The sequence below is a fragment of the Molothrus ater genome, chromosome 3 (assembly GCF_012460135.2).
Source record: "Molothrus ater isolate BHLD 08-10-18 breed brown headed cowbird chromosome 3, BPBGC_Mater_1.1, whole genome shotgun sequence".
Lineage (NCBI taxonomy): Eukaryota > Metazoa > Chordata > Aves > Passeriformes > Icteridae > Molothrus > Molothrus ater.
In genome coordinates, this window is record NC_050480.2 from 43,164,975 (window position 1) to 43,178,686 (window position 13,712).

The 13,712-nt window shown below is 41.4% G+C and overlaps 1 protein-coding gene across 1 annotated transcript; it reads left to right on the top strand.

The window, feature by feature from the left end:
• Positions 1 to 474: 474 nt before the first annotated feature.
• NTPCR (nucleoside-triphosphatase, cancer-related) lies at positions 475 to 13,230 on the top strand. The gene is given in 6 exon segments (XM_036380333.2): positions 475 to 592; positions 3,037 to 3,199; positions 4,275 to 4,377; positions 7,406 to 7,586; positions 7,589 to 7,614; positions 11,976 to 13,230. Coding segments are annotated over 6 exon segments (576 nt in total). The 5' UTR covers positions 475 to 558; the 3' UTR covers positions 12,045 to 13,230.
• The last annotated feature ends 482 nt before the right edge of the window (positions 13,231 to 13,712 follow it).

Genomic DNA, 13,712 nt, shown 5'->3' on the forward strand with positions numbered 1-13,712 from the left:
AAATTTAGGTTAGATATTAAAAAGAATTTTTTCACTGGTGGTGAGGCACTGGAACAGGTTGCCCAGGGTGGCTGTGGATACCCCAACCCTGGCACTGTTGAAGGCCGGGCTGGATGAGGCCTTGAGCAACCTGGTCTAGTAGGACATCTCCCTGCCCATGGTGGGGAGAATTGGGATTGATCTTTCAAGTCTATTCCAACACCTTAACATTCTATTACTGTACTAAAATACTCAGATATAGGTTAAGCTTATTGGATAAAAAAGACGCTGGCCCTCAGCTAGGAAACTAATTGCCTTTTTCCTCCTCTTCCCTAACCTTAAGTTGCGACCATCCTGTGGAAAACACCACAGCAGCAGCCCCTGCCTGGCCCCGCCTCCGAGCCGGCCTCAGGCCAGGCAGGGCTCGTCGTGCTCGAGGCCTCGGGAGGCACCGCCCGCCCGGGGCGGAGCGGAGCGGGGCCGAGGAGAGCGGAGCGGGGCCGGGCCGGGCCGGGCTAGGCTCGGGGCGGAGCGGAGCGGAGCGCCGGGCGGGGGTGAGGGCGGAGTGGGGACCGAGTTATGTCCAAGCACGTGTTTCTCACGGGACCCCCAGGTAATGGGGGCGGGAGGAGCCTGGGGAGCTGGGCAGGGGCGGTGGTGCGGCCGAGGGGATGGCCTGGGATGCGGCCTAGTCTGGCCTGGCCTTGACTGGCCCGGCCCGGCCCGCCTCGGCCGGCCCTCCGCGGCGCCGGCGGGGCTGTGAGGTGCTTAGAGCCGGGGGAAAGCAGCTGCTGCTGGGCCCCGGGCTCCGAGGATGCGCCGGGAGCGCCTCCAGCTGCAGCTGGGCCCGGCACCGCCCGAGGTTCCGCGGCTGCGGGCCCGGAGGCCCCCTCCCCGGTGTCGAAGTCAGAGCTATTGCACTAATTAGTTTGTTCCTAATAAAGTGCCACTTTACCTCTCCGTACAGTCCTCCAAGGCATGCACTTTTCCAGGCGCTGCTGCTGCTTTGTCCCTGTCTTCTGCCTTGGAGTTCAGTGTTGGGGAAGAAAACACCACCTGGACAAATAATTCTGCTTCGGTATAAACTGCAGCGATTAATAATTTCGGAGAACTCATCTTTCGTGTAACTTAATTGTAGTGATTTAGCACTTCCAGCCTCAGTGAAGTGCAGGTGTAGGTAATAACTACTGTCCCGGATGGGCAGGCCTTGATTGAAGCAGTGAAGTAGTTTGTCATGATAAGGGAATCAGATTATTGTGGAGGCTGAGTGGGACATTGTATGAGGGTCAAACTCTACAGTTGATAAAGAAATGAACCAGTTATTATTATTGCAGAGTTTTCCTTTGTGCTGTGGGAGTAAAGCAGTGGGCCTAATTCTCCTTTTTGTGAACATCTTGCAGATGCCTGTCTTGACTGGAATTAATTTTAAATGCTGCTGGTGGGCTGAGATAGGAATACATTCCACCCATTTCACATTGGCTTTTCAACCACTTGAATAAAGGTAGCCTTTCAGGAGATGCAGAGGTTAGGGCTGCTTAGGTCTTCTCCCTTCATTTACTTGAAATTGGATGTACTCTTTTGATTAGCTAAATGTCTAAATTCAAGCTTCCTTAAATTTAGTTTGAATCACTCTAGCTTGTTTGGCAGTTTACTGAATGAATGTAAAAAAAAGTAGAAATAGCAAATCCACTTAGCAAAATTAGTATAAATTCACTTACAAGAGACAAGGCCTTAAAAAGATGTTAGGGTGCCACATTTGTAATTTGTTTTGTTGTTCAGCTGCCAGGAAGCCCTCTTCGTCAAATTTGAAAAGTTTGCTTAGGTATTTGAGTACATGCCTTTGAAACCACAGAATATTTTGTCATTGGTGTTGACTGTTAGGAAAGCAGTTCCTAGATCTGCTTAAAGTCTAAATTAGAAATTTGGTGTGTGCATGTTGAATTGATTTCTGTTGTCATCTTTAGGCATCTCATGTTTGGTCCGTGTTCCTTACCTCCAGGAATTTGAAAGTTTATTCTGCAGGATTATTTTCTATCATCTGAATTTTTTAAAGCAGTGGTTAAAAATGAAGTGATAGCACTAAATTTTGTGAGAGGCAATAAAGATGAGTTTAAAAGGAGATCATTGAGGGATGTACTTGTATAATGGCGGAGGAGAAAAACTGAAAGGATGTCTGGAACATGGCCAGTGTTCACATTGTGAAAGGTGCATCAGACTGTGCAAGGAGATATCAGGTGGCAAGAGTTTTAAGGACCTGTCTTAGGGTAAGAAAATGAAATTATAGGATCAGAAGATAATTCATGTCAAAAGGGACTTGAGGAAGTTTAAAGGAGTATCAGCTATCAGGCCTGACCAGGTTGCCTCAGGTTTTATCCAGTCATGTCTTGAAAACATTTAAGTATGTGAAGATTGCACAGCTTCTCTGGGCAACCTCATTCATGGCTTCATTGGCCTCACTATAAACAAGCTTTTCTCTCTATCCAGTCAAAATGTCTCTTGATTCAGTTCCAGAAGGAAAAATTTTCTGTTTGACTTTGAAAGGACTTGGTATCTCAGGGACATTGAGTGCTTCTGATTTCTAGGACATCAGTGGAAGAAGTGTGTCCTTTGTGCCAGTTAGGAATCTGGTAATAGCAGTCAGATTTGACCTTTTGATCTAAAAAGGGGATGAACTTAGCTCTGATCTTAAAAGTAGTGAATATCAGTGGTAGAAAGAGGGATTCATCAGTCAGTCTTCCAGCAAGCTTGGATATCAGTTTTGTGCCACCTGCCTTGTGGTAAGTTTTGTGGCCTGCTCATGCATCATCTAAGCAAACAAATTCGTTGGTAGCCTGGGATATTTGTACCATTCTGTTGTGAAGCTTTACAGCGTCAGTACAGCGTGAATGTTAAAAGATACTTCTGTTCTTTCCTACCATGTAGAAAAAGTAATTTGCAACCTTCAAAAGTAATCAATGTTCCTGCTGAACTGAATCATTACTGTGGCATTTAAAAAAATGGGCTTTTAGTGCAGAAGAAGATTAATGCTGTGTGCTTTTTTCTGTTCTTTATTTTTAGGGGTTGGAAAGACTACTTTGATCCAGAAAGTCACTCAAGCTCTAAAATCCTCAGGCGTTCCCATTGATGGATTTTACACACAGGAAGTTAGAGAAGGTGGCAGGAGAACAGGATTTGATGTTGTCACTCTGTCTGGAAACCGAGGACCTTTATCTAGAGTCAGGTATTGAAGTTTTAATAACTGTAAGCTGCTTATTGTTTTATGTGTCTGCTCCAGTCCTTTGGACTGGAGCATGTTAAATGCTCCTCCAGAAGGTGATTTCCAGCACACATGGCTTTCAGGGTCAAGTTCTTTGCTTGGTTTTTGTGTCCTGGCTGATACCTATATTGTATATATAGGCAGTGTCTGTTGCACAGTGAAATACTGAAAATGTGCTGGGCAGGGGTGTGTTCTCCCTTACTGGCTATTTTACACCAGATAGAGGAAACACTGCTGAGGCCAAGTCCCTTTGGGATGCAGTTAAGTAGCTTATTGTGGGCAGGGAAAAAAAGTTTTTTGTGTTTCCACTAGATGATTTATGGAGACAGAAGTGGAAAATGAAAAGGGAAATTGCATATAGCATTGTTTTAAAGAACATTTGACTGGTCCACAAAAGTCGCCTGAATTAAAAAAAAAAAAGATTTCAGAGCCCCAGACAGGGGCCTCTGAAGTGCAAAGTACCTCACACTCTCTCCTGATTCACTAGACTTAGATTTTCATTCTTAGTGCAAAACTTGCTCTATGTCCAGTGTGACCTTAGCATCTCATTCACACAGAGTTGATGTGAAAATAATTTGCACTCTGCTAATAATGGAGGTGCACCTAGCACAGTGTGGTACAGCACATGCAAAGTGAGTATTTTTCCAAGATTAAGGGTTTTGCAGCCCATACTGAGATGATGCTGCTATGATGCTGTCTGTAGTGTCACATAACAAAATTCAAAGATCTAAACTGCAGACATGAGTTTTGATTTCAGTGTAAATGTACCTGCTGACTTTTAAATGCCATTGTCCTTCTATACAGTGTTGAAATTTGAGCTTGCATGGTTGTGAAGGATGCATATGGTATATTTGTTTTCTGACAGCAAGCTATATGCTATATGACTTACTGCATGGCTTAGAATTTCTTTCCTTTCCTTCTTAGGAAGAATTAGGGGATTTGATTTATTTGGATAACTTCCTATAAATTCACTTGAAATGAGTTTTGTGAATTCTCACTAAACTCAGTAGTTTGAAGGAACTGTGTATCTCTTTTTCAGTCCCAGTTCTGATTCTTCTGCTTCAAGACGTGAATACCGGGTTGGACAATATGTTGTAGACCTTGTTTCATTTGAGCAGTTGGTTCTGCCTATGCTGAGAAATGTGAGTATTCTATGCAAGCTGCTGATTAATGTATGCTTTATGATAGTCAGTGTTACTGGAAGGCCCTTTTACACAGCTAATTTTTGATACTAATTAATGGCCTGTTTGTGTGTATTGCTAGTTCTGACGTAAGTCAGGGTCTGGAACCTGGAGGGGCAAATCTGGCTTGTTCCCTTGTCATTGTTGTGGTGTTGGAGAGATTGCAGTCTTGTGAGCAGGAGCCTCCTTGACCTGAAGAGGCAGCAGGGAGGAAATTTCTTCCTATGTCACTGTCTCATACTGGAAAGCAAGCAAAGTGCTCAAGTGGCTTACCACAGAGAACTGGATTGAATCAGGGGGTCTAAGAAAAAGGCTTTTGCTGCTGCTCTTCTTTACAGACTTTTTGTCCCCCCCTTTTCCTGATTCCTGTCTTCCCAGAGTAGAAGAATTTGTTTCTTGAATCCAGTGAGTATTTTTGATTACCATTGTATAAATACCTGCAGACTGACAATACCAGCCTGATTATTTGGGATTTAGCCTGCTGCACAAGGAGTGCTCTGGCTGTGACAAGACTTTCCACACAATCTTTTTGCTATCCTTTTGCTAATATTGTGTCACTGCTTTTTTTCTTCTCCTTCCTCTCTCTCACTCCAACCTTTCCCCTATCCAAAATTAAACAAGAACAGATTTGATTTCAGCAATAACATACCACAAACACTGTGCAGCAGCTGCTGAACTGTACTACTAAAAAAATCCTGTTGTGATTTTTCTCCACTGCCAAAGCTCAAGGGGACAAGGAAGAAGGGATTTTTTTGGTCAACTTGAAACAAAAAGCCCAAAGAGGTGCAAGGAGCAAAAATGAAATGGAGGATCTGATTCTTGTTTTTGTCAAAGAACATTGAAGTCTGAAAGTAGGAAAGCAAGGATGTTGGGGTAAGGGAGAAGGGAAGTAATAAAAAATGGGACAACTTTTATATGTTAAATTTCACTGTAACCATATTTATGATGTTAGTAAATAGAAATATATTTATAGTAGAGGATATGTATTGTATTTGAATATGTGTATAGAGGCTTTGCCCCAGAGGTCCTGGTTGCCCTCGATGGGCTGCAGCTGCGATGTCCTTAATTGGGCTGCAGCTGTAACCGATGAAGATGACCGGGATAAAAGGGGGTGGGATAGCCAGTCAGGGAGAGCCTTGGAGGAGCCCTGACTTGAGAGAACAGCATGCAGAAGAAGGAGTCCATGCTGTGAAGATCTGCAGCCATGAGAATACACCAGAGAGGTATGGACTTTAGAAATCTAATAACAATATGGGACTCTAGAGAAATAATAGAAGAACAACATATATTTTATTTTAAAATACTTCATTAGGCCAGTGCTATACTTGGAATCCTTTTACCACTGAAATCCAGGAGAGATCTTCCTAGAAAAGTGTTAGCAGTGTTGAATTTTTTCCATTACTTACATAGCTTTCTGCAAGTACAAGAAAGTGAAGAGAAGAACTGGGGCCAGCAGAGTCACACAGTGCATGTGCCCATAGAAAGTGCTGTTTATCAGTTTTGTGGGAATGTGGTCACACATGAAGATGGCCCAAAATGGAAGAGGAGAGTGAGGAAGATGAGAGAACTGAAGCAAGGAGAGAAAAATGAAGAATGATGGTAGCAGCATCATAGGTATGTTCTGGTGTGATGAGAGAGTAGCACAGAAGGGACGCATGCCCGTTTACGTTTGAGGACAAATTCAGCTCTTAAGGCTTTTTTCACTCCACTGAGAAGGGGCTAGATCCTGCAGTGGAAGATCTCTCTGGTTCTGCAAACTTTATCAGGCAGGACAGATAGTTTTTTCAGTTTTTTTTTTTCAAAGCAAAATACTCTCTTCCTCAATATGTGACCTAGTGACTAGTATTGGCTTTTTGGCTCACTGATCTATGAAAGGATTTTTAGATAAAACAGCTACTCAGTAGGGACTTAGCTTGAAAGGATTTTAGGATGCATGTTATACAGTTCTTTCACTTTCCCAGAAGCAAATACTTTGCCTTCACAAGGGGATATGTTTCGATCTTTTTTCTTTTTTTTTTTTTTTTTTTTTTTAGTTTCTGTACTATATGGCTTGTATTGGTACGTATTCATGGATCTATAATGGTTTTGAATTAAGTTGATTTTCTCCTCACTTCTACAAATAATGGAGTAGAGTTCTCAGTCACTTTTACCAAAATAGGGTAGGCAGTGCAGTTGAAGAGTTCCTCTGCTTTGTGAGCTGCCTTTTCCTCAGTAGCAATCACCCTTGTTTTCTCCTGGACTTCACTGTTGATCCAACCACCTGCAGCATGGCACTGCTTGGCACAGCATTCTTTCATGGAAAAAACAAAGAAGCCTCAAATGTGGTTAACTGTGTCTCTTCTTCTATCCAGTGGCTAGGACTACAGAATAAGGTGCATTTCAATATGTGTCTGCTCTAATGGGAGAGAGGTTTGGAAATGACTTATTTATTATCCAGACAGCTTTGAAGACAGCCAGTAGCTCTGAGTGAAATGCTCCATCATCCCAACTACAAGAGAAGAAACTTCCAAATCTAGATTTAATGGAAGTCTTCTTTTTAGATACCTGTTTTGTGTGACTACTGATCACATAATTAAATGTAATCACTACATGCATAATTTAATGTGAAGAGTAAAGTTTTCAAAAATTGCTGACCCTCAGAATGATTGAGAGCTGCTGTAGGCAAAGTGCAGTTCTTAATTGTCAAGTAGCTCATATGGGACCATTGTGAGATTCTGCTTTAAAGAAAATCTGATGTTAAAGATATTTCCTATTGTAGTTCATATTTATACTGTATGGTTGTTTCCATCCTTCCGAAAATCTGTCCTAAAAAGAAATTACAGATTTATAAGTCTGTCATTTACCAGCAGTAGCTTTAACTTCCCACTTTTCCCTGTATTACAGTTGAATTTGTTTCTTTTGGAGGTATTTCTTTTGTCAGCATGGAGATTACGTCTGTTGCTTGTTCTAAGTTTTGCTGTTTACAGTCTCTTGGTGCACTTTTCCACAGGTAAACCATGGTGGTGACACAGAGAAAAGAATTTGTGTCATAGATGAGATTGGTAAAATGGAACTCTTCAGCCAGGCTTTTATTCAAGCTGTTCGTCAAACGCTGGCTGGCTCAGGGACTGTGGTGCTTGGAACTATTCCAATACCTAAGGGAAAGCCACTGGATCTTGTTGAAGAAATAAGAGTAGGAAAGATGTTAAAGTGTTCAATGTGAGTAATATTTAATATCCTTAAAGAGCCTTCTGTTCTAGGTTACTAGTTTATATTTGGCTCTGTTTAAAAACTGTTACTGCCAATTGATAGCTGTGGGTAGCTTGCATGAAATAAGTTTTTTAGTTTCCATTTTATTCTTAATGGGCAGGTGTTCACCTTATTAAAAAAAAAAAATCCCAATTGGCACTAACTGTGGCCATCTCACACAGCTGGCTTTGCTTGTGCGGGGCTGCAGAAATAATGCTATAGTTGTTTTAAAAGGTTTCTCTGCTGTAGTATTATTACTGTATAGGTATTCATTATTCCTAAGAGTTAAATCTTCTAAAGTACAGTCAGATTTTTAAGCTTTTTTTGTTTTTTTCCAGACTAGCTTGCAGAAATATTACCAGTAGTCATATTCAAGGAAAAAAGCAGCAGTGGAGTTTGCAGGGATGATTTATAGAAGAAAGAGAGTTGTAAATGGAGTGTATTTTCTCTGGAGTCAGTGAACCAATTTTGGAATTCATTATGTTACTTTTACAGGCATAATTTTCAGAATATTAGGGCCTCAGAGTACATTTCTGATCAATTACAGGGCAGTTCTCAAAAACTTACAACAGCAAAACTTAGCCTGTTCCTAGGAGTGCATGTGTGAGGTTTCCTTAACATCAGTAAGTGTCCTTGATGCTTCACAAAAACAAAGGCATCTCTCACTCCTTTGATTTATGTTGCTTCCTATTCAAAGCTGGCTTAAAAACCTGCAGTGCTCAAAGTTCCTCGGCTTTACTTTAATTGAGGGTCCCATCATCATCTTCAGTTTCTGTTTTTATATTAAATGCTGGTTTAATTAAATGCTAAAGCAACAGTAGGAGACAAGATGAGAGATTATTCCTTTCCTTGCATAAGCATTCAACCCCCTTCATTCCTTTCAGAGATAAACCCCCAGGTTTTTCCACTACCGAGCTGATGTGTGTTTGTAGTCTGGCTGTTGAACAGAAATGCATGTAAATGTGAATTTTGTATGAGTGGCTTTACAGGGGTAGGACTGGGGAAGAGGGGATGGAGAAGCCTTGCTGAAAGGACCAATCATTCAGTGCTTGGGTTGCAGTCATGGCAGGATATGGCGCATGCATTTGGTCCTCTTGTGAGAGGAAACAGGGCTGGAAGACAGCATTTGGCTTTTCAAGGAAGCTTTTGAGGCTTCTACTGTCTTGTTTTATCAGGTGATATTCAGAGGGCAGGGGCTACTCAGCCCTTGGTTTTCAGCTGTATCAATCTGCTGATAAATCTTTCTCTCAAGTACTGAGAGAGTACTCTGGCCAGCAAATTTAGATGGAGCTGTAAATTTCAATGGAGCAGTGTTTTCTCTAGCTAAAAGATCTTTACTAAAACCATGACCCATCCTGTTCATGCTGCTGAGATTAGGACATGCATGTTTCTTTAATGAGATAGACATCTCTGGTGAATCCATTAACCAAAAGCATGGATGTGAAATGTGTGACAGACTGCAGTCATTCCCAGGTGTCACAGACCTGCTGAGCTGAAGTCTTGTGCAGGAGAGCATCTGTCTCTCTTGCTCCAGTGACACACTACATGCTCTTTTCCCAGCTGGTTCCAATGTGTGCATGAGCAGGAGCAAAACCCACCCATGGGGAGTCAGAGGTGTCAGTAGCTGAAGTGGATACTGGGTCACCAGCTGTTTTCGTCAAGGGCTGTGGCATGGGGAAACCTGGAGTGCCCAAATTGCTCACAGTCAGTAATTTCTTACTCACTTGGATGGTGCAAGTGTACAGAAGTAGGTGGCTAACTTCCAAAAACATTCTGCCTGCTTTGTCACTTAATATGGAGTTAAGCTACATTCATATAGCTCATCTCAGTTTTTTCATCCTGCTCCTAGTGTCACCAGGACAGTTCTGAGGAGGGAACAGCTGTTAAGTGTTTTACAGTTCCTTCTGTCTTGAAAGCATATTTTGTTGGTGTAAGTGGGCCCAGATGCCCTAAAAGCAATTCAGCATTTGGTCCCAAATGTTTAATTTATTATGTTTAGGGCACTTAACGATAGGAACTCTGATATTTAACACATTTGTTTCTATTGTTACCCAGTTCCATTTTGCTGAGAGTTAAACTTTCCAGTGAAACTACACAGGCTCTTTTTGCACTGCCTGTGTCTGTGTAGTTCTGCAGACAGGGTGGCATGAATAGGATCAGGTTATCGTTAGCAGCTGGCAGATACTAATTTTCTCCCATTTTCCCATCTATTAATTTTGCTTGCTTGAAACCCATTAGTGAAGTATGGTTGCAAATGCCTATTAAGAAAGAAAATAGTTAAATGGATAGGGAGAAGAAAAGGTTCCATTTGAACAGATTGTACATGAGTGGTTTCCTTGATGGTATTTTTAACAGTTAGAGGAAGAAAGCTTTTGTCCTCTATAGTTGCCTGCTTGGAGTCTAGGTGGCAATTTCCTCCAAATTACATAAATGCTTAATATAAGCAGCATCTACAGTTATTTTCAACTACTTTCTAAAAACATACCCATCTGTTTGTACATTCAGTACAGATACTGGGAGGTTTGTTCTCTCTGGGAAAGCTGCCTGCACAGAATGTCTCCAGATCTTAAGAGGAGACTTATATCTATCAAACAGCCTTTGTAAAACAGTTGTGAAAATTTCCTAGCACTTGGCACTTTCTCTCTGCTGCTCTCACTGGACTTCTGGCATATAGGTATGGAAAAAGGATAGATAAAATGTAGTATTGTTTCTGTTGGCTGTGAGGGAGTGGGAAGAGCTATTAAATTGTACGGAAGGTCCTTTGAAAGTCAGGATATCAGTACATTTGCTGTGAGATTTAGTTTGGCTCATCAGTGCTGTGTATTGTTTACCTCGAGGTCCCAATAGCCCTACTGAAGAGCATTCTTTGTTGTCTTGCTCTCTTTGTTTTTGTGGGGTTTTCTGTTTATCTTACAAAGCTTGGGCTGATTCTCAGTAAAAACAGTGACATTTTCAGACAGATCTTGCTTTTCATTACTCTTCTCCCCTGCCCTTTTTTTTTCAGTGTCACTTTTTCATCAGTCCCATGTTGATCTGCTATCTTGAATTCAGTGGTAGGTGAGACCACTGTCTGTAGGTTTTACAGTGTTGCTTTACAGCACTTGGCTAGGATGTGGGTGACTGTAAATAGTGTGGTAGCTCCTCAGGCCAAATTCCTCAGATAGAACTGTCACCTATTTAACAACAACAGTAATAATAGTAATACTTTGTCTTGTTCATTATTGACTGTAGTACTGGAAGGGATACAAACTCTTGTGCTCACATCCTTAATGCAGATACAGGGAGTGCAGTGGAGCCTTGCTGGTAGAGAGTTTTATGCTGTGCATGATGTTGTGTCTCTTTCCTCATCAAACAGCTTTTCTACAATTTTGCATGAGTGGCCTTACTTATTTTTTCTGCTCATGTGTCTTTGTCTGATTTCTTCCTGCCCTGCAGGGATCTGAACAATGTTCAGATCTGCAGGGATCTGAACAATGGGGAAAAAGACTTTTTAAACTGAAGCTTTTGCTGATGCTTCACAGTTGCTTGTTACCCCTTTGCAACTGCAGTCACTTCCCCAGGTTTTGAGTGAGTAATGCATGGCACTGTGGGTCACAGGGCTCTGGATCAGGACCCAGTCTGTCAGGAAGGGATAATTTACACACACACAGCCCCCAGCTCTGTGTCCCTGGGAGCTGAGCTGACTAGCAAGCACCAGCAATTGCTTGGCAGTTTACACTCATCTGTATTCACATATGCTGGATTTAAAGCCCAGCATTCCCATGGACTGGTCAGCCAAAGGCATATCTCAGTGTGCTACGGAACACCCCAGCTTGCTGAAATAGTTTTATTTCTTTTCCCAGGTGTTTCTTTCCTGTAGCAATAAGGTTTTTCAGAGTGCAGACTTATACTGCTAAGACTGTTTTAATTTTTTTCTTTGCAGATGTTTTTGACTAGATCTGTCATCTTAATAAATACAACTCTTTGAAGTAATGAAGGCATAAGAACTCCACTTTATATTAGAAAGTTAAATTTGGTAGTTGAAAAGGATTTCTAGTACTGACAAAAGTACATGCTGGTTCTTTGAGTGATTCTTGTTAGTTACCCAAGTCCTGAATAATACTGCAAAATACCACGGACAACTAAATCAAAAGATCACTAAATATTCAATTGCAGCTTTTGTGGGTTTAGCATACTGTGTTCTCAGTAGCAGAAGGCAGGTGTTTGACACTCAACATTCCTGCACTGAAAAAGAAATGCATTGGAATTTCTGCTTTGATTTGTTTTTGAAGTAAACATTTGTATAGAAGCTATTCATGAAATGACATCAGTTTTAATTTTTCTTTCTCTAGGTTAGTAAGGAAAACAGAAACAGCATTTTGCAAGACATCTTGGCAGCTGTGGAATCCTGCAGAAAATGAAGACCTTTTTTGTCCTGTAAACACTAAAGCTTTCATTTCAAAAAACATTACAACATTTTGTGGATGGTTTAGAGTCTGTCCTTCCTGGTTTTTTCCCCTTGAGGCTTTACTGGAGCCTTCAGGGTAAGCAGAGTAAAGCTGGTAATACTCTAAAATGGGATGTCAGGATTGTAATGTATTCAGTTCACTGAAATGAAAAAAAAATTAACAGATGTGTAGCTAACATCCAGTTCTAATCTGGGAGTTTGGAAGTTAGATGGTCAGCTCAGATCCAAGTTACATGTGAGAACAACTAACTGTAAAATCTGTTTGAGATGTTCGTCTTTCTGAGTGTGTTCAGATCAATTCAATATCTGCAACATAGCCCTGGTGCAACAGAACAGAATCCTGTTGAAATGTAGATGAGTCCTGCCTGGTTATGTAGGAGTGTAGCTGTTGGTGACCCAGCTTAGGTGTATTTCAGGTGTGTTTTAGCATGGCTGCTGACAAATCAGCAGGTAGAGGGAATAAGCAGATGTGCTCTCTCCTCCTACCCCTAGGCACCCCTGTCTGCAGTTGCAGTATAAAGAGGGTTATCCAGAGTTTCAAGGAAACGAGTGTCATTTAAAGAATTCCATTTCAGTAGGAAAAATAGCCAAATCTACCCTCTCTTACATGGTCCAGACACTAATCGATAAGAGGACTGCATTTTGAATTAATTTTCAATTTTCTGGTGGCAGTCCTGTCCCATACCCCATTACAAATAATATATATAAAAATGTTCAAGTCCATGAAATTAATCAAATCTTGTGTTTTTCATGCTGGGTTTGTTAAGTCATGATTGCATTTGTCTGTATTAATTTTACAATCTGTTATGTTTATTGATACTTATGTTTGTTTGGGGTTTTTTTGCCTTATTCAATTCTGTACATGGTTAGTGGTGAAATAAGAAGTGTTTGAGAATATTAGACATTGTGTTTCCCTGTGAGGAGTGCAAATGTGTTCAGCAAAACTGCTGCCAGTTATAATCAGTTTTGCATGTTTGAAAACAGAATTCCCTCCCAGGTTCACACTGTTCATTGTAAAATTTATGGTCATCTCTGGCTGAAGAAAGTTGTTAAAAATTCGGTTGTTTCTTAACTTTTTTTCTGTTCAGTTCAGTGATTGTTAAAATGAGCAAACTATTTAAAGGTATCTTCAAGAATGATTTTATTGATTTATTTCTGTAAAACTGACACCCAGAGTTGTATAGGGCTGGATGAGGACAGGTATTTTTACACACACCCTGCAAACACCTCCTAGGAGCATAGAGGGAATGTCCTTTATCCTTCCTGTATGCAGAACAAGGGTCTGGTACAAGCATTGCACCTCCACAGGTGGTAGGAAGTGCATGCCATGTTAAAGGATGCCATGGGCTCATTCCCTCACTGCCTTGTTAGGACTACCCATCTGCCCAAATCCATTTAGATGGTAGTACTGTCTTCATCATGTTTGGGGAAAAAGAAGACTCCTCCTAGGGTCTCCTCTTGGTAATGTACAGCTCGTGGCTGCTGTTTGCAAAATAAGGTTGTGCTCCAAAGGCACACTAATCCCTTAATTACTGCAGGCATTCTACTCAGACAAAACACCTTTTTAGATATCGAGGACTTGGGGCCAAAGTAAACTTTGTCAGGGCTGTGTGCCATAGGT